Source organism: Salvelinus namaycush, chromosome 12, assembly GCF_016432855.1.
Source record: "Salvelinus namaycush isolate Seneca chromosome 12, SaNama_1.0, whole genome shotgun sequence".
Classification (NCBI taxonomy): domain Eukaryota; kingdom Metazoa; phylum Chordata; class Actinopteri; order Salmoniformes; family Salmonidae; genus Salvelinus; species Salvelinus namaycush.
This window is the reverse complement of record NC_052318.1, coordinates 51,547,452-51,568,040: the sequence shown is the minus strand read 5'-3', so window position 1 is coordinate 51,568,040 and position 20,589 is coordinate 51,547,452. Positions and strand designations below refer to the sequence as shown.

The following is a 20,589-nucleotide window of genomic DNA, read 5'->3' as shown; positions in this document are numbered from 1 at the left end:
TACTTTTAGAAGTGCCGTCTTTATTGTATTACTTATTGTCATGCCAACTAGGGTGTGCTTTGGTGTGTACAAGCATCTTTTCCCCCACTCCTAACAAATGCATTCTGTCATTACTAAATGTGGAATGTGATAGGTATTTTAACATTACTCTTTTTTTTGGGACACAAATAAACATTTGATTAATTAAATATCGAATCAGTCATCTTCCTCAAATGAAGGGAATACTCCTGAGTGGAGTTAGCTTGCCCTGGAGCAGGTTAGTTCTGAATGCAGGATAATGGAGTTAGCCCTGAGTTAGCCTGCCCTGGAGCAGGTTAGTTCTGAATGCAGGATAGTGGAGTTAGCCTGCCCTGGAGCAGGTTAATTCTGAATGCAGGATAGTGGAGTTAGCCTGCCCTGGAGCAGGTTAATTCTGAATGCAGGATAGTGGAGTTAGCCTGCCCTGGAGCAGGTTAGTTCTGAATGCAGGATAGTGGAGTTAGCCTGCCCTGGAGCAGGTTAATTCTGAATGCAGGATAGTAGAGTTAGCCTGCCCTGGAGCAGGTTAATTCTGAATGCAGGATAGTAGAGTTAGCCTGCCCTGGAGCAGGTTAGTTCTGAATGCAGGATAGTGGAGTTAGCCTGCCCTGGAGCAGGTTAGTTCTGAATGCAGGATAGTAGAGTTAGCCTGCCCTGGAGCAGGTTAATTCTGAATGCAGGATAATGGAGTTAGCCCTGAGTTAGCCTGCCCTGGAGCAGGTTAGTTCTGAATGCAGGATAGTGGAGTTAGCCTGCCCTGGAGCAGGTTAGTTCTGAATGCAGGATAGTGGAGTTAGCCTGCCCTGGAGCAGGTTAATTCTGAATGCAGGATAGTGGAGTTAGCCTGCCCTGGAGCAGGTTAGTTCTGAATGCAGGATAGTGGAGTTAGCCTGCCCTGGAGCAGGTTAATTCTGAATGCAGGATAGTAGAGTTAGCCTGCCCTGGAGCAGGTTAATTCTGAATGCAGGATAGTAGAGTTAGCCTGCCCTGGAGCAGGTTAGTTCTGAATGCAGGATAGTGGAGTTAGCCTGCCCTGGAGCAGGTTAGTTCTGAATGCAGGATAGTAGAGTTAGCCTGCCCTGGAGCAGGTTAATTCTGAATGCAGGATAGTGGAGTTAGCCTGCCCTGGAGCAGGTTAATTCTGAATGCAGGATAGTAGAGTTAGCCTGCCCTGGAGCAGGTTAATTCTGAATGCAGGATAATGGAGTTAGCCCTGAGTTAGCCTGCCCTGGAGCAGGTTAGTTCTGAATGCAGGATAGTGGAGTTAGCCTGCCCTGGAGCAGGTTAGTTCTGAATGCAGGATAGTGGAGTTAGCCTGCCCTGGAGCAGGTTAATTCTGAATGCAGGATAGTAGAGTTAGCCTGCCCTGGAGCAGGTTAGTTCTGAATGCAGGATAGTAGAGTTAGCCTGCCCTGGAGCAGGTTAATTCTGAATGCAGGATAGTGGAGTTAGCCTGCCCTGGAGCAGGTTAATTCTGAATGCAGGATAGTAGAGTTAGCCTGCCCTGGAGCAGGTTAATTCTGAATGCAGGATAATGGAGTTAGCCCTGAGTTAGCCTGCCCTGGAGCAGGTTAGTTCTGAATGCAGGATAGTGGAGTTAGCCTGCCCTGGAGCAGGTTAATTCTGAATGCAGGATAGTAGAGTTAGCCTGCCCTGGAGCAGGTTAGTTCTGAATGCAGGATAGTGGAGTTAGCTTGCCCTGGAGCAGGTTAGTTCTGAATGCAGGATAGTGGAGTTAGCCTGCCCTGGAGCAGGTTAGTTCTGAAGGATTGGTGAGCCACTTTTGTAGTACCGGTCATAGTATAGTATAGGGAGCAGGTCAAAAGTAGTGCATTAAAAGGTAATAGGAGGAAATTTGGGACGCATACCCTGGTAGTAGAACCCTTTAATGTTTTATCACTGAGTGTTAGTCCACCATAAAAAGACAGGTGTAGCTCACTCTCTCTATCCTTATCAGACATGAGAATCCACCAACCCCACTCTTCACACACACATCAGTCTGTGTGTGTGCATGCTAGCGTGTGTACCCCTGACAGAAATGACACCATTACATTCCCTGTTCCTTCTCTCTTTCCCGCCCTTCCTCTGTCCCCCTCTCTTTTCCGTCCTTTATTCTGCGGCTCCCGCCACCTCACACTGCATAGAGTCCAGAAAGAATCTTCTCTGAGAGGAGCTACTTTAGCTGAAACCAGCGTCAGTCAGCAGGTTGACACACATATGAACTGAGTCCTGGCACTACTGGAAGAAAAGGTAGAAGTGAGAGAATACCTGTGTCTCGTCTTAACGCCTTAACAGAGAGACAGAGGATGCATTCCAAATGGCAACCTATTCCCCATGTGACAAATACAATTTGATTTGTAGCGCACTACTTTTGACCAGGGCCCAGGTCAAAAGTTGTGCACCATATAGGGAATAGGGTGCCATTTGGGATTTATCCAATGAGACAGAGACAGAGTACTGGAGTATGCATTCCTAGATGGTGGCTGCAAGGTTAGGGTATAGCAGCTAGCTGATCCTTGTTATAGCAGGCGAGAGTGTTGGGGAGTTATTCTCCAGCCAGAGCTCTCTCTATGTCTCCACTCCTCTCCATGTTGGGCAGGGGAAGGCTGGTTGAGGGAGGGGCAGAAATAAGAGCGAGAAGGGTAGTGTGCCTGTTGTCTCTGACAGCACCTCTGCTTGACTGCTTCTCCTCACAGTCAGCCTCGTCCCTATAACCCTGCCCCCATCAGTGTTTTTCCTAGGTGCCTAAACAGCCGATAAGAGTCATTGTCGGCCGGCTACTTTCCCCAATTCAGGCTTTTTCCCCCCTCATTTAAAAGTTTCAATTCGCTAGTCAGAAAAGTCTGTATAGCCCTCTACCGCTCGAATGAACGATATGCATCTTCTAGTGATCTATTGATAGGACAGGCGCCTGTCAGTCACAAAGCCAGCTATGACATGGAAACACTGCTGGTTTGTCAGTCTACAGTCTGTCCCGCCTCTCGGTACCGGTGTTATTTTGTGCAGTGTGGTTGGTTGCAGTCAAATTTATTTTCACGAAAGAGGGAGAGAGCATGATGCTTCTTCATCGTCTCCTGTGAGTGAATGTACACGTACCGACGAGACAGCCTATAGGGAGGAGGTTCATGGACCTGGCCGTGTGGTGCCTGAATAACAACCTATCCCTCAATATAGCCAAGAATAAGGAGATGATTGTGGACTACAGGAAAACGAGGACCGACCACGCCCCCATTCTCATCAACGGGGCTGTAGTGGAGCAGGTTGAGAGCTTCAAGTTCCTCGGTGTCCACATCAACAACAAACTAGAATGGTCCAAACACACCAAGACAGTCGTGAAGAGGGCACGACAAAGCCTATTCCGCCTCAGGAAACTAAAAAAAATTGGCATGGGTCCTCAGATCCTCAAAAGGTTCTACAGCTGCAACATCGAGAGCATCCAGACTGGTTGCATCACTGCCTGGTACGGCAATTGCTCGGTCTCTGACCGCAAGGCACTACAGAGGGTAGTGCGTATGGCCCAGTACATCACTGGGGCCAAGCTTCCTGCCATCCAGGACCTTTATAGCAGGCGGTGTCAGAGGAAGGCCCTAAAAATTGTCAAAGACCCCAGCCACCCCAGTCATAGACTGTTCTCTCTACTACCGCATGGCAAGCGGTACCGGAGTGCCAAGTCTAGAACAAAAAGGCTTCTCAACAGTTTTTACCCCCAAGCCATAAGGCTCCTGAACAGGTAATCAAATGGCTACCCGGACTATTTGCATTGTGTGCCCCCCCCAACCCTCTCTTTTTACGCTGCTGCTACTCTCTGTTTATCATATATGCATAGTCACTTTAACTATACATTCATGTACATACTACCTCAAATAAACTTTTGATTTGACCATGTAAGTGGTGACGATGAGTTTATTTGGCTTAATTGTTTTGTGGCACACTCATACATTTTATTTTGTGCGTTTCAACTTTCATATTGCCTGCCACAGAGTCGGGCGGCATAGGCTATTCACTGTGCCTTGACTGGACGACCGAACAGCAAGTGTTGAATAGTTTATAAAAGCTGTTGAACTGACTGGATAAAGTCAATCTCCTACATCCCTTTGCCATTCAGAAATCATACAACGTAGTTATACAGTACGTCCATGGTTTCGCACGGGGACAAGTAAACCAAGATCTCGTCGTTTGCATTTTCTTATGCCGAGACTTGCCAGTGACCGCTAAAGTGACTCAATCAGTGATGAGTTGTTCGGGAACGAACGGCTCCTTTTTGAACGGATCAGAAACCGAATCGCATTGGTGAAAGAGCTGTTCATTTGGCTACCTAATTTGCATACTGGCAGGCTACTCCTGCTTTTTGGTGATTATCTGCAGATAAATGAAGAAAACATTTGATGAAGATGTTGAATCCTCACTGCAGGAACAATAGAGAGAGAGCCTCATTCTAGTCCAAAATGTGGGGGAGGCTCCCGATAAAAATAAAAAAAATCATAGGCCCAGTTTTTACCTTTGTTTTTTTTAAATTCTGACTCACCTTTTGATGAGGATGTAAGCTACTCATGGTGACGGCAGATGCGCTACTTTGAAAAACAGTGCTGCTGTTTGCGAAACATTTTGAAAACATTGTTTCAATTGGTTTCCAAACTGTACGTTTTTCCCACAATTGTATTTTGAAACTTGCAAAATGACACTTGCAACCAACCATAGAAATATAATCTATAGATGGCACTTCACATTCAAGACAGGACTGGCATCCATTGCTAGTGTACCCATGAGTTCAACAATCAAATTGGCAGGGTAAGAGGTTCCAATACCCTTCTACGGACTATATATTAATGGCCACAATGCAACAAGCTGTATATTTGATGTGCATGCTGCCCAAACTGCAGCCTTCCTGACTGTAGGCATACCAGTAACTGCCAAAATAAATAAACACATACAGTGTTTATGCACAGTGTGCATAAATTGATCACCACATTTAATCTGATCTTCATCTAAGTCACAACAATAGACAAACATAGTGTGCTTCAACTAATAACACACACATTATTGTATTTTTCTTGTCTATATTGAATACATCATTTAAACATTGAAGGTGTAGGTTGGAAAAAGTATGTGAACCCCTAGGCTAATGACCTAATGACCTGAATTCTCCAAAAGCTAACTGGAGTCCAATCAATGAGACGAGACTGTTGGTTAGAGCTGCCTTGCCCCCCAAAAAATATTATATCTTTTTTTTTACTTAAATTTGAGTTTGCTATTCGCAAGAAGGATTGCCTGATGTGAACCTCGAAAAGAGATCTCAGAAGACCTAAGATTAAGAATGGTTGACTTGCATAAAGCTGGAAAGGGTTAAAAAAGTATCTCTAAAAGCCTTGATGTTCATCAGCCCACTGTAAGAAAATTGTCTATAAATGGAGAAAGTTCAGCACTGTTGCTACTCTCCCTAGGAGTGGCCGTCCTGCAAAGATGACTGCAAGAGCACAGCATAGAATGCTCAATGAGGTTAAGAAGAATCCTAGAGTGTCAGCTAAAGACTTACAGAAATCTCTGGAACATGCTAACATCTCTGTTGACGAGTCTGCGATACGTAAAACACTAAACAAGAATGGTGTTCATTGGAGGACACCACGGAAGAAGCCACTGCGGTCCAAAAAAAACTCATCCCAACTGTAAAGAATGGTGGAGGGAGCATCATGGTTTGGGGCTGCTTTGCTGCCTCAGGGCCTGGACAGCTTGCTATCTTCGACAGAAAAATGAATTCCCAAGTTTATCAAGATATTTTGCAGGAGATTATAGGCTATCTGTCCGCCAATTGAAACGCAACAGAAGTTGGGTGATGCAACAGGATAACGACCCAAAACACAGAAGTAAATCAACAATAGAATGGCTTCAACAGAAGAAAATACGCCTTCTGGAGTGGCACAGTCAGAGTCCTGACCTCAACCCGATTGAGATGCTGTGGCATGACATCAAGAGAGCAGTTCACACCAGACATCCTAAGAATATTGCTGAACTGAAACAGTTTTGTAAAGAGGAATGGTCCAAAACTCCTCCTGACCGTTGTGCAGGTCTGATCCGCAACTACAGTAAACGTTTGGTTGAGGTTATTGTTGCCAAAGGAGGGTCAACCAGTTATTAACCAAGGGTTCACATACTTTTTCCAACCTGCACTGTGAATTCAATAAAGAGATGAAAACATATTATTGTTTGTGTTGTTAGTTTAAGCAGACTGTGTCTATTGTTGTGACCTAGATGAGGATCAAATTTGATGACCAATTTATGCAGAAATCCAGGTATTTCCAAAGGATTCACATACTTTTTCTTGCCACTGTATACAAAGTAAATGTTATGGTGCAGGGTGCATTTTCCTGGCATGGTTTAGGTCCACATGTAAAATCTATGCCAAGGCGCATTCAAGCTGTCTGGAAGCTGGTGGTGGCCCAACACCCTTTTAAGATAATTGATGTTGGGGTTTCCTTTATTTTGGCAGATATATGGTGATTGGCATCTAAACTTTCATAGTATTACCACGACGACCGACAAAACAGTTCGTCTTTCAAATCACCCACGTGGGTATAACCAATGAGGAGATGGCACGTGGGTACCTGCTTCTATAAACCAATGAGGAGATGGGAGAGGCAGGACTGTGTCAGAAATAGAAAGGAGCTCTATTTTAGCCCTTGGCATCGCAGACGCTCATTGGCGCACACGAGCAGTGTGGGTGCAATAATTGAATAACTGGATTTCTAAATTTATTTTGCGACGCTCGCGCACGCGACGTGTCCGGTCTGGTCAGCATGTAAGACGTTGGGGTGGGGGATGGGTGCTAAGCTGATATACCACATAGAATTGTTCCGAGAGCCAATCCGTAACCCGCCATATAAAAATAAATAATAATTATAACTTTATTAGCATTATTATTAGGCTATTATTACTATTCCCCTTCCCTGCATTAATTAATTTGTCTGTATGTCTATTCGATATTTGGATAAAAGGAAACTGTGCTACGAATTAAGAAAAATATTTATTTTCACAATGCGTTGAGTCACTCAAATTGCTTTGAGAAAAAGAGCCTTCTAATTAGCCTTCTTACCTAATAAAAGCCTATAGCCAAAATAACAAAACAATACATATACATTCAATATTGTTAAAATAATCAAATAGTTTAGAATTAATTAAAACTTGAATAAACCATTCCCAATATACCGCACGCATTCGGAAGTATTCAGACCCCTTGACCTTTTCCACATTTTGTTACGTTACAGCTAGGGATGCACGATATATAGTCAACAGGTCGAGCAGTCATTTGAAAAGAGTAAGAACATTTCAGCGAGACAACTCAAAGGTGAAATCCATTAACGCCAAGATAATGGAATTAATTTCCCTTGACAATCAACCGTTCTCTGTCATGGGAGACGTTGGCTTTCGCCAACTGGTCGAGCACCGGTACACGCTACCAAGTGCGCTATTTTTCACATGTTGCCCTACCGGAGTTACACAGTAATAGCGTCACTGCTATTAGCTTCACGACTGACATTTGGAACAGCAATATCAGCCCCATGAGCATGCTGAGTCTGAAAGCACAGTGGGTCGTCGAGAATTTCGTACTGAGGAAAGTCGTATTGCATGCTCATGAATATGCTGGTTGTCATACCGCTGCTGCCATTTCAATGGCATTTGAAAACATGTTTGAAACATGAACACACTAGCAAGCTCAATTCGAACAACTGACTCGAGAAATAAGCTCATCAACTGCACCTGCAGCAGACGTGAAACCCTCTGTCATGGCATTGAAACACCTGCTCAACAAAACTGGCGACACAGGCTGTGAACAATGCTCGATGCTATGTACAAGGACCGCTACTTCGATGCAGACAAGAAACAGGGTTTACGTGAAATGTTACATACACAGCTGGACAAGATGGAAACGGACACAGTGACAGTGTGCACCGAGGAAGAGGCCACTGACAGACAGAGCTGAAACTTCACTGCTTGACATGTATGATGAAATCCTGGTTGAGAATGAAAAGATTGAACAACGAAACAGCACAGAAAGTAAGTGAAAGAAATAGGTTGATTGTTTTACTGGTTAATGGGGACATACGTAAATGCCAACAAAATTTGGTCAGTGTGGTGTGTGTGTGTAACCTTTATAAACCTAGGCAAGTCAGTTATGAACAAATTGTTATTTACAATGATGGCCAAACCCGGCCAAACCCAGATATGAACAAATTCTTATTTACAATGATGGCCTAACCCGGCCAAACCCAGACGATGCTGGGCCAATTGCGCGCCGCCCTATGGGACTCCCATCACGGCCGGATGTAATACAGCCTGGATTTGAACCAGGGACTGTAGTGACACCTCTTGCACTGAGATGCAGTGTCTTAGACCGCTGCGTGCATGTGTGTGTTTTAACTATTTAACTGTACTAGAATGCTTAAAAGGCCACTAAAAGTTTAAATATAGTTATTTTGGCAGACTGAAGCCACTCCTCAGTAAAAGGCAAATGACAGCCCGCTTGGAGTTTGCCAAAAGGCACCTAAAGACTCCAATCAAGTTGTAGAATCATCATGGATGATCAATGGAAACAGGATGCATCTGAGCTCATAGCAAAGGGTCTGAATACTTATGTAAATAAGGTATTTCTGTTTTTTATTTTTTTACTCAATTTGCTAAACTTTCGAAAAACCTGTTTTCACTTTGTCATTATCAGGTATTGTGTTTAGATTGATGAGGGGGGAAAATTATTTAATCAATTTCAGATTAAGGCTGTAACGTAAAACAAAATGTGGAAAAAGTCAAGCGGTCTGAATACTTTCAGATTTTAATTTAAAAAATTACGGTTATGACGATTATTTTATGTTCATAAAGGTCTTCAGCCATAACTGTCCATTACACAGTTAGGCCTATACTGTAATTGTGCCTGCCCTAGTGACACGCTTGACACCCCCCTTACCATCGCCCCACCTCTCCTGTCCTCCAAAACTAATACCCTTATGACACCACCCCAACCCTACCACTGCTGTCCTTCCAAACTAATACCCTTATGACACCACCTCAACCCTACCACTCCTGTCCTTCCAAACTAATACCCTTATGGCTGGGGGCAGTATTGAGTAGCTTGGATGAATAAGGTGCCCAGAGTAAACTGCCTGCTACTCAGTCCCAGAAGCTACGGTATGCATATTACTAGTATATTTGGATAGAAAACACTCTGAAGTTTCTAAAACTGTTTGAATGATGTCTGTGAGTATAACAGAACTCATATGGCAGGCAAAAACCTGAGAAAAAATCCAACCAGGAAGTGGGAAATCTGAGGTTTGTAGTTTTTCAACTCATCGCCTATCGAATATACAGTGGGATATTGGTCATATTGCACTTACTAAGGCTTCCACTAGATGTCAACAGTCTTTAGAACCTTGTTTGATGCTTCTACTGTGAAGGAGGGGGGAATGAGGGCTCTTTGAGTCAGGGGTCTGGCAGAGTGCCATGAGCTAACCACGCTCGTTCACGTGAGAGTTAGCTTGCGTTCCATTGCATTTCTGAAGACAAAGGAATTCTTCGGTTGAAACATTATTGAAGATTTATGATAAAAACATCCTAAAGATTGATTCTATACATCGTTTGACATGTTTCTACGGACTGTAACGGAACTTTTGGACTTTGTCTGCTCGCGCCTCATGAATTTGGATTACTGGGCTAAATGACGTACTTTATCGAACAAATCAAACATTTATTGTGGAACTGGGATTCCTGGGAGTGCATTCTGATGAAGATCATCAAAGGTAAGTGAATATTTATAATGCTATTTCTGGCTTCTGTTGACTCCACAACATGGCGGATATCTGTATGGCTTGGTTTTGTGTCTGAGCGCTGTACTCAGATTATTGCATGGTTTGCTTTTTCCGTAAAGTTTTTTTGAAATCTGACACAGCGGTTGCATTAAGGAGAAGTAAATCTTTAATTCCATTTTCATCAACATTTATGATGACTATTTCTGTAAATTGATGTGGCTCTCTGCAAAATCACCGGATGTTTTGGAAGTAAAACATTACTGAACGTAATGCGCCAATGTAAACTGAGATGTTTGGATATAAATATGCACTTTATCGAACATACATGTATTGTGTAACATGAAGTCCTATGATTGTCATCTGATGAAGATCATCAAAGGTTAGGGATTAATTTTATCTCTATTTCTGCTTTTTGTGACTCCTCTCTTTGGCTGGAAAAATGGCTGTGTTTTTCTGTGAGTAGGTGCAGACCTAACATAATCGTTTGGTGTGCTTTCGTCATAAAACCTTTTTGAAATCGGACACTGTGGTGGGATAAACAACAAGTTTATCTTTAAAATGGTGTAAAATACTTGTATGGTTGAGGAATTTTAATTATGAGATTTGTTGTTTTGAATTCGGCGCCCTGCACTTTCACTGGCTGTTGTCATATCGATCCCGTTAACGTGATCTTAGCCGATATCAGCCATAAGAGGTTAACCTATCCACCCCAACCCCACTCAACTGTCCTTCCCTTCCTTCCAAACTAATACCCCTGTGACTGTGACACCATCCACCCTGTCTCCCCACCCAGCTCATACCCCCGTGACTGGCTGCCCCACAAAGTCAGCTAATGCCCCCAGTCTGCCAAATCAGGGTCACCTCACCTCTCTTTACCCCCTGTTGTGACACTCTCACCAATGAATCCCCTCTCCCTCAAATATCATGCACCACATGCTACAACCCTGTAATAGTACAGGGCCACTCCTGTCTCAAACAAGCTGAACCCAGAAAGGGGCCAATGCTCCTAGCCTGGGTGCCAGTCTGTTTCTGCCTTAGTCAACTTGTCAACGTTTTATTTAGAAATGTGACAATTTGGCATGCTTGAATGCAAAACGGTCAGGTTCAGGCCTAGGTTTGTATTTGTATTTATTATGGAGCACCATTAGCTGCTTCCAAAGCAGCAGCTATTCTTCCTGGGGTCCAGCAAAATTAAGGCAGTTTATACAATTATAAAAACATTACAATACATTCACAGATTTCACAACACATTGTGTCCCCTCAGGCCCCTACTCCACCACTACCGCATATCTACAGTACTACACCGTGTGTATGTATAGTGCGTATGTTATTATGTATGTTATCGTGTGTGTGTATGCATGTGTCTGTGCCAATGTTTGTGTTGCATCACAGTCCCCACTATTCCATAAGGTGTTTTTTTAATCAAATTTTACTGCTTGCTTCAGTTACTTGATGTGGAATAGAGTTCCATGTAGCCATGGCTCTATGTAGTACTGTGTGCCTCCCATAGTCTGTTCTGGACTTGGGAACTGTGAAGAGACCTCGAGGCATGTCTTGTGGGGTATGCATGGGTGTCCGAGCTGTGTGCCAGTAGTTTAGACAGACAGCTCAGTGCATTCAACATGTCAATACCTCTCATAAATAAAAGTAGTGATGAAGTCAATCTCTCCTCTACTTTCAGCAAGGAGAGATTGACATACATATTATTCATATTAGCTCTCTGTGTACATCCAAGGGCCAGCCGTGCTGCCCTGTTCTGAGCCAATTGCAACTTTCCTAAGACCTTTTTTGTGGCACCTGACCACATGACTAAACAGTAATCATGGTGCAACAAAACTAGGGCCTGTCGGACCTGCCTTGTTGATAATGTTGTTAAGGCAGAGCATCGCTTTATTATGGATAGACTTCTCCCCACCTTAGCTACTGTTGTATCAATATGTTTCGACCATGACAGTTTACAATCCAGGGTTACTCCAAGCAGTTTAGTTCTCAACTTCCACATTATTTATTACAAGATTTAGTTGAGGTTTAGGGTTTAGTGAGTGTTTTGTTCCAAATACAATGCTTTTAGTTTTAGAAATATTTAGCGCTAACTTATTCCTTGCCACCCACTCTGAAACTAACTGCAGCTCTTTGAGTGTTGCAGTCATTTCAGTCGCTGTAGTAGCTGACATTTATAGTGTTGAGTCATCCGCATACATAGACACTCTGGCTTTACATGCAACTAAGCCAGTGGCATGTCGTTAGTAAAAATTTTAAAAAGCAAGGGGCCTAAACAGCTACCATGGGGAATTCCTGATGCTAACTGGATTATATTTTAGAGGATTCCATTAAAGAAAACCCTCTGTGTTCTGTTAGACAAGTAACTCTTTATCCACATTATTGTAGGGGGTGTAAAACCATAACACATACAGTTGAAGTCGGAAGTTTACATACACCTGAGCCAAATACATTTAAACTCCGTTTTCACAATTCCCGACATTTAATCCTAGTAAAAATTCCCTGTCTTAGGTCAGTTAGGATCATCACTTTATTTTAAGAATGTGAAATGTCAGAAAAACAGTAGAGAATGAATTATTTCAGCTTTTAGAATGAATTATTTCATCACATTCCCAGTGGTTCAGAAGTTTACATACACTCAATTAGTATTTGGTAGCATTGCCTTTAAATTGTTTAACTTGGTTTAACAATCGTTTAACAAATGTTTCAGGTAGCTTTCCACAAGCTTCCCACAATAAGTTGGGTGAATTTTGGCCCATTCCTCCTGACAGAGCTGCAGTAACTGAGTCAGGTTTGTAGGTCTCCTTGCTTGCACACGCTTTTTCAGTTCTGCCCACACATTTTCTATGGGATTGATGTCAGGGCTTTGTGATGGCCACTCCAAGATCTTGACTTTGTTGTCCTTAAGCCATTTTGCCACAACTTTGGAAGTATGCTTGGGGTCATTGTCCATTTGGAAGACACATTTGCTTTAACTTCCTGACTGATGTCTTGAGATGTTGCTTCAATATATCCACATCATTTTCCTCCCTCATGATGCCATCAATTTTGTGAAGTGCACCAGTCCCTCCTGCAGCAAAGCACCCCCACAACATGATGCTGCCGCCCTGTTGCTTCACGGTTGGGATGGTGTTCTTCGGCTTGCAAGCCTCCCCCTTTTTCCTCCAAACATAATGATGGCCAAACAGTTCTATTTTTATTTCATCAGACCAGAGGACATTTCTCCAAAAAGTACAATCTTTGTCCCCATGTGCAGTTGCAAACCATAGTCTGGGTTTTTTATGGCGGTTTTGGAGCAGTGGCTTTTTCCTCGCTGAGTGGCCTTTCAGGTTATGTCAATATAGGACTCGTTTTACTGTGGATATAGATACTTTTGTACCGGTTTCCTCCAGCATCTTCACAAGGTCCTTTGCTGTTGTACTGGGATTGATTTGCACTTTTCGCACCAAAGTACGTTAATCTCTAGGAGACAGAACGCGTCTCCTTCCTGAGCGGTATGACGGCTGCGTGGTCCGTGGTGTTTATACTTGCATACTATTGTTTGTACAGATGAACGTGGTACCTTCTGGCATTTGGAAATTGCTCCGAAGGATGAACCAGACTTGTGGAGGTCTACAACTTTCTTTTGATTTTCCCATGATGTCAAGCAAAGAGGCACTGAGTTTGAAGGTAGGCCTTGAAATACATCCACAGGTATACCTCCAATTGACTCAAATTATGTCAATTAGCTTATCAGAAGCTTCTAAAGCCATTACACCATTTTCTGGAATTTTCCAAGCTGTTTAAAGGCACAGTCAACTTAGTGTATGTAAACTTCTGACCCACTGGAATTGTGATACAGTGAATTATAAAGTGAAATAATCTGTCTGTAAACAATTGTTGGAAAAATTACTTGCGTTATGCACAAAGTAGATGTCCTAACCGACTTGCCAAAACTATAGTTTGTTAACAAGAAATGTGTGGATTGGTTGAAAAACAAGTTTTAATGACTCCAACCTAAGTGTATGTAAACTTCCGACTTCAACTGTACGTTCTTCCAGCAGCAGACTATGATCGATAATGTCAAAAGCCTCACTGAAGTCTAACAAAACAGCCCCCACAACCATTTTATCATCAATTTCTCTCAGCCAATCAAGTGCTGTGCTTGTTGAGTGTCCTTCCCTATAAGCATGCTGAAATTCTGTTGTCAATTTGTTTACTGTGAAATAGCATTGTATCTGGTCAAACACAATTTTTTCCAGAAGTTTACTAAGGGTTGGTAACAGGCTGATTGGTCGGCTACAGACACTACTGGCCTCCAAATGACTGGGCCTCTCCCTCCACAAAACTCAGTGGTCACCACCATTAGGCCTGCTGAGGCTGCTGCTGTCCTGCATAGGAATGTGGTATAGGCCCTGCGTATAGATTACACCTTCAGAGCTGGCCTAATCCATGCCATGCACACAGAGACAGAGGCGTATACAAGCCAAACTCGCACAGAGAGAGAATACCCGCAGACGAGCACACACACACAAAGACACACACGCACACACAAAGACGCACACTTGCACACACACACATACAGGAAAAGGAGTGTGCTCTGTGTCTCTTGTGTAGCAGTGACGAGTGACGACATCCGATTCATGTTTCATTACAGCATGAAACTGTCAATCATCATAATGAGGCAACTACACAGACTACAGACATGATAAGAAATGGATTTGTGTCACGCTCAGAGAAAAACAATAACTGAGGCCAAAAGTAATGTGGAGGTATCTCAGACATAATGCATCATTTGTGTCAACATGATGATAGATCAGTAGGCTATCTGTTTAATGTATGATGCATAATGAAACCTTCATTGATATTGCTGTTGAAGGATAACGATCTTGTGAATGATGAAAAGTCTTGACACCCCAGACAAGCTTGAAGGATGGGTTCTTTCCTGTCCCTGGTTGAGCCTGAATACTTGTCTTGCACTCTGACCCTTTGCTACTGTACCTGACGGCTGTACCAAAATATGTACAGCAGGCTTCCAAATCATGTAAAGTTCTGTGCACGAGATGCGGCAGGCCGGATGCGTGTACAGTGTCGCTCAAGGCAGTAGGCCTACACCTGGCTCGTTCCCAGGGTTGGGAGGTGAGCGAGTGCTACTGTCCCTTTAAGGAACTCAGACTGTGTCCTACTAGCTCATAGAGATAGATAGAGATCTAATCTTTGTATCTGTGCCATTATGAAGGCTGTGGTGGCATGGGCAACACCATTGAGGCCATCTCCATTTTAAAAGAAGTCAATTTTCTTATTTTGTGTTTGAAAAAAGCATAAAGCTAATATTGGTGATTTACCACCACCTGCAGTGCTGGAGTCCTCAACCAAAGCTTGTGTCATTCATCTATTGTGACCACTAGATGACAGTGATATAGCTTAAAGCCATAGTCAACCCAATTTGAAGAAGACAATGCTATGATCATTTGCTGATCTCTCCCAACCCATAGGAATCCCCACCCAGTTCATGATGGAAACCCTCAATGGCAATGCCCATGCTAAAAGAGGTTATATCCATCTAGAGATCTCTATCCATCTCTATGTACTAGCTGCAGTTCCTGTGTTTCCTTCCTGCCTCACTAGCTCACATAGATCACAGCGCACTTTTAAAAAACCTGTACCCCAAAGCTCGCACAGAGAGAGGGGATGAGAGAGACAGTTACCCGAGAAGGAATATATAGTTAACACGTTTCAGTTCCTTCCATTTGCATGCACGTTAAATTGTTAACGTTTACAGAGGAGAGAACAGTGTTTAAGAGACAGTGAGGGAGAGGCAACAGCACTGTCTGCGGTCGATTGTCGGAGCTATCGAACCTTTCTTTGCTGTGGAAGATGCGAGAGTTTGTGTTCTCGGAAGTAGGCTACGGCAACAGTCTCCTCCGTTGCAAAAATACTGAATCTTATGAGTCGATTCCTAGCTAAATCGAAGCTTGACACACAACTGGGAGTCGATGAATCGATTCGACTCTCCACCTCTAGCTCTCAGTAGCCTGCGTCAGTCACCTAGCTAGCTAACATGCTATTATTATCAGTACCGTTGCCTAGTAGTTGGTCAACTAGCTAGCTAACTGAATGTAACAGTCAAGCTTCTTACATATGCCTTCCCCTTTGTCAGACACTCTCCAATTGTCTTTAAATTGGCACATGTTAAACTGACAATGTAAACTCATTTAAATATCGGCCGATAGCAGTTTGCTGGACAGGGCAAAGTCAATAATGGTCAAGACTGACTTACTTTCTTGCTTCGAGTCTCCGTGTGCATCTCGGTAGCTAGGGTGCAGTGGGGGGGGGGGGTTGATCGGGTGGGGTGAATTTGAATAATAGTAATCTTTTTGGCAGTTTTCCACCTTTTGAATCAATTTGCTATTTGGGAGAAAGTTGTATTGTTTGCCTCTTCGGATATTCTTTTAGATCATATCCACGGCGTCGACTATTCCTCTTTCTTCACCAGTAAAGTCTCTCTCTCTCGGTGTGTTGTTGCCGTGTACAGGGTTGGGCGCTCTCTCTTCGTTTCTCCTCCGCCTCTCCCTGCTTGTGACCCCACCCTGCGTCTCCACCCCTCAACCCTGTCAATCAGAAACTGAGCAGCCAGCCACAGACCAGACCTACCCGAGCTTGCAGCAACGCCAAACTATCCCCCAAAACCACACACTAAATGTGCATGCATTTCGCCGTCATAGCTTCTGTAAAGGCACACACACATCCATGTCAACCTAATGATGTAAAGTAAGTTGTAGTGGATGTCTATGAGGCAAATTGATATGTCACAGCTGAATATTGCAACTAACTTGGAACATGTATTCAATGCAATTCAAGAAAGACCGGTCCCAAAAGACATTAATGTGTTATTACATTCGGAATATTCTGTTTATGCTGGTGTAAGGGGAGGGTAGGATGGCTTTCGACCACACCCTCTGTCATGACGTAGCAAGGGTGTGGTGTCTGTCATGACGTCGGAAGGGTGTGGTTCCTAAAAAATATTTTTTGGAAGGGATAGCGTAGGTGCCCAAATTACTACTGTACATTTATGATCAGTACAGTGACAATATTATCTATAGTAGAAGATATTGACGAGTATGAAAACAAATGTAAAAAATTGACATATTTTCCTAAAAAATATATAAATTCTGGGAGCTCTTTCACAACTCTAGAAAATGTATTAAAAAGGTGTCCTCCAATATTGTATAGCCTATTCATCCTCTACTTTATAGGTATCCATAAGATGCATAAGGAAAATTTGACATTAAGGTGAATTATCACTTCACAACTATCAACGAGCATTTCACTACATCCCCAATAAATCTGCTAAATTTGCGTATGTGACCAGTACAATTTGATTTGATCTGAGTGTTGATCCAACAGAGATGTTTCAACCACATAGTCTATGGTTTCAGCTAAACAGCTAAATGCTATTACAATTATATTACTATCAATGCTGACAATACATAACTGATCCAAGGTTTTTCCTTTTAGTGCAACAAATTGAAACATTTCAGGATCTGGCTTAACCTACCTTTGTAGACTTTCTACACTAAACCTAAGGCACAGCTATGTGGGAATGGCTTCTGTCCTCAAATGCTCTTCCATTAACTCCTTTAAAAGGCTATTATTATAGATTAAACAATCATTCCCTCTGGGAGTCTGTGAAATTGAGCTAGCACAATTTCACTACATTTCCCAAAATCCCGCGCTGCGTCCCAAACTCCTCCTACAGGAGAACAGAACGGAAACATGCGACGGTAAACAACATTCTCTGCTAACAAGCTCACATTACATTGATTTACTACGGTTTTATTGGCCTCATTTTGCTGTATAATATGCATGCATATATGAAGTGTTTATATAATCGTGTTGCCAAAAGCTGTCTGTCACCTGCATTACTAACATTGTGTAGCTGGAATGCGATGCACTAACGTTAGCTAGCCAACGTCAGCTACTCCAGTGATAGCTGCACCGTTAAAATCGGTTGCTAAAAACAGTTGTATATTTAATGAAAATGTATAGAGTAATGTGTATGACACCAACGCATATACTGTGTGTGTGTGTGTGTGTGTGTGTGTGTGTGTGTGTGTGTGTGTGTGTGTGTGTGTGTGTGTGTGTGTGTGTGTGTGTGTGTGTGTGTGTGTGTGTGTTACAGTAAGACCTGTCATTTGTGTGAGGAACGGGACAGAGACCGCTCCACAGTCTCCTCCTACACAGCAGCTAGACACGGACTTCAACATAGACAGGTGAGCCTCCACACACACACACACAAAAGTACAATAGCATCAACCACACAGTTTACATACAATAGCCTACACTCCTACTAAATAATAATAATTTGATTTGGATTTCTATAGCGCTTTTTTTTTTTTTACCAACTTAAAGCTCAAAGTGCTTTGCATAGTAAGGGAGAAACTCACCTCATCCAACTGTTTATTTTCTTCTACAGCATTACAATAGCAAGTTGCAACAGCCCCACTATTTACATATTCTTATATGTCTGAACTGACCTCAGGGGAGGGTCTACATTCTGCTGTGCATTCCAGTACAGGTTCACCTAAGGACAGCCAGCCAGCCAATGATTTGTCAACGTCTAGACACATGAACTCGTCAATTTAACTTAACCCAAGCCGTTAATTAAGCAATGTCTAAAAGTCAGAGAATAAGATAAGAATTCCTCAACTCCCGTGTTTTACCTGATTGACTCTTGAGTTTTACCTGAAATGATCTAGGCATAATAACTAAATTATTAAGTATTACTGCTAAATGTCATTATGTACTTTCAGACCACATTCAGAGAGACTAGACTTTTAGACCTCTCGTGTGTTGTCCCAGATGTGTTGCCAAGATGAAGTGTTTTGCACCTGTGGCGCTGTACAAGCCTTTGGGGAGCAGGCTACCTGGGTGAGGAGTATATCCCAGTTCCAGGCTCACCAGAACGGGGGGAGGGAGCTGGCCAGTCTTAGGGAGTTGGGGCTCTCAGACCTGGAGATAGAACTGTGGTTCCCCAGAGACCAGCCTTAAAACACTGAGAAGGTGAATGTTATTTATTTATATAATTTATGCCATTTACTACCAGGGGACAGTACATTTGGGCAGCCGCATAGAAGGAAGAATAGGTAAAAATAGTGAAGAGAAGGTGATTGTTGCTTCCCAGACAGTGGGCAAACTGGTTGAAATGATGTCTCTACAACCAGGTTGTAATAATGTCCTTTTAACCAGTTTTGCACCACTGTTTTTGCCAGCTGCTGGATGTAACGACGAGATGTTTAATGTATAGAGACAATGTGTGTGGTTATGGTTATCAATTACACCTCCTGAGAAGGAATACAGAGCCTGTATTTAAACCAAACATTGTCAAAATGTTAGTGATATTGACTGATCAACTATGGGTGTGTTGTCAGACATGAAAAACATCCTGGTGGTGTAGCCTGATATTGATTATTTGACTCAGGCATCCATCCAAACTGGAAGAGATCAGGGTGTAACTTTCCTCAACTCTATTTACTTCAATACTCACTGATAAAAGGATGCTATTATTATTCCAGCTGTATTACCGGTTGGACTCATTGAACAACATGGTCAAGTAGGCAGCTGTGTTGTGTGTGTGCTTCAGGCAGCCACGTTGTGTGTTCTGCCCTACAGGGTCATGGGGTGGGTGTGTGTGCCCCCGGGGTGCGGCAGCAGCGTCTGCAGGTGATCCAGGACAAGATGGCGGCTCGGGCAGAGCTCATGTCAATCCACATTGCTTCTCAGCCAGCCGACCCCTGTCCCGCAGAGAGATGGAGGTCGAGAAGGCCCTGTTCCATGGTAATGACCACCAGGGCTTCCTCACTGCACTCTATCACCAAGGTGGGATGATGTTATATATGCTAAGTGTCTGGTCGTTCACACTGCAACTCCCATAGACCAAGAGGTTAGAAAGGAGTTAGAACGAAAAGGAGTTATGGAGGCGTTTGAACAAGTCCTATGTGTGTTGGAAGTGTCTTTGAAATTCCTTGAAAAGACACAATAGGAGTTGGGTGCTGGGCTTGAGCCGGAAAATATAATGACAATATTTTCTTATCTAAATGTTTTATTTTTAATGACCTTGGCATCACTGTGTTTTTTGTGTGTGTATTTTGTGTATATGTTGAATGTTTTGTGTTGTTGGTGGCTGTCATGTATTGAAAATATAAAGTAAAATGTTTAAAAGAAATAAAGGAATTCAGCTGTCCATCATCCTGTTAGTCATTTGCCATATTGAAATCTGACAGTAAGCAATTACCCTGTATTGATGTGTAATATTGTTATTATTGTTGCAATATTTTTAGTTTTTAAATTACCCTGTAACTACCTAGTAAGTAGGCTACAAACTGTCATGGAGTACTAACACTTACCTGCTCACGTTTTTGGTATTTTCCCTTAGAGGAAGATACCCTGGCTGACCAGCAGGGGGCATCCTCCTCAGACATGGACTCTGTACAGCAGGGGTGCCCAGACTTTAGTTACATAGGATCTACTTTTTCCACCCTGCTTCCTAACGCGGTCTACCTTATTGATTGGATGGTTTGCACTGAATGCTATCAGCTAGCTTAGCATGGTCTGGGTTGTAGCTACTGATTGCTAGCCTCAAGCAGGTGTCCAGGTGATCATCTGTTAGAGTGGACCGCTACTTTGACTTGATGATCTTCATGTCTTAAAATGCTGACTCGCAAAGGTAGATAGATCCAAAAAATGCTGTCAAGTACATGGCAACTTTTTGTACATGTTTGGATATTTTTCCTCCACGATA

At 42.9% G+C, this 20,589-nt stretch overlaps 1 protein-coding gene and 1 long non-coding RNA gene across 3 annotated transcripts in view; one reads left to right on the top strand and one right to left on the bottom strand.

Annotated features, from left to right (window-relative positions):
• The window catches only part of LOC120057408 (Krueppel-like factor 8), a 105,563-nt gene extending 89,215 nt beyond the window's left edge, over positions 1-16,348 (bottom strand). For both annotated transcript variants that reach the window (XM_039006027.1, XM_039006028.1), the window contains exon 1: positions 16,069-16,348. In XM_039006027.1, coding sequence (XP_038861955.1) covers positions 16,069-16,095 — 27 coding nt within the window. In that variant the 5' untranslated portion in view covers positions 16,096-16,348. The remainder of the gene's footprint in view (positions 1-16,068) is intronic.
• A 1,198-nt stretch (positions 16,349-17,546) lies between these two features.
• LOC120056684 lies at positions 17,547-20,036 on the top strand. The gene is made up of 4 exons (XR_005477827.1): positions 17,547-17,572; positions 17,971-18,061; positions 18,651-18,851; positions 19,461-20,036. It is a non-coding gene; the product is annotated as an uncharacterized LOC120056684 (long non-coding RNA).
• The last annotated feature ends 553 nt before the right edge of the window (positions 20,037-20,589 follow it).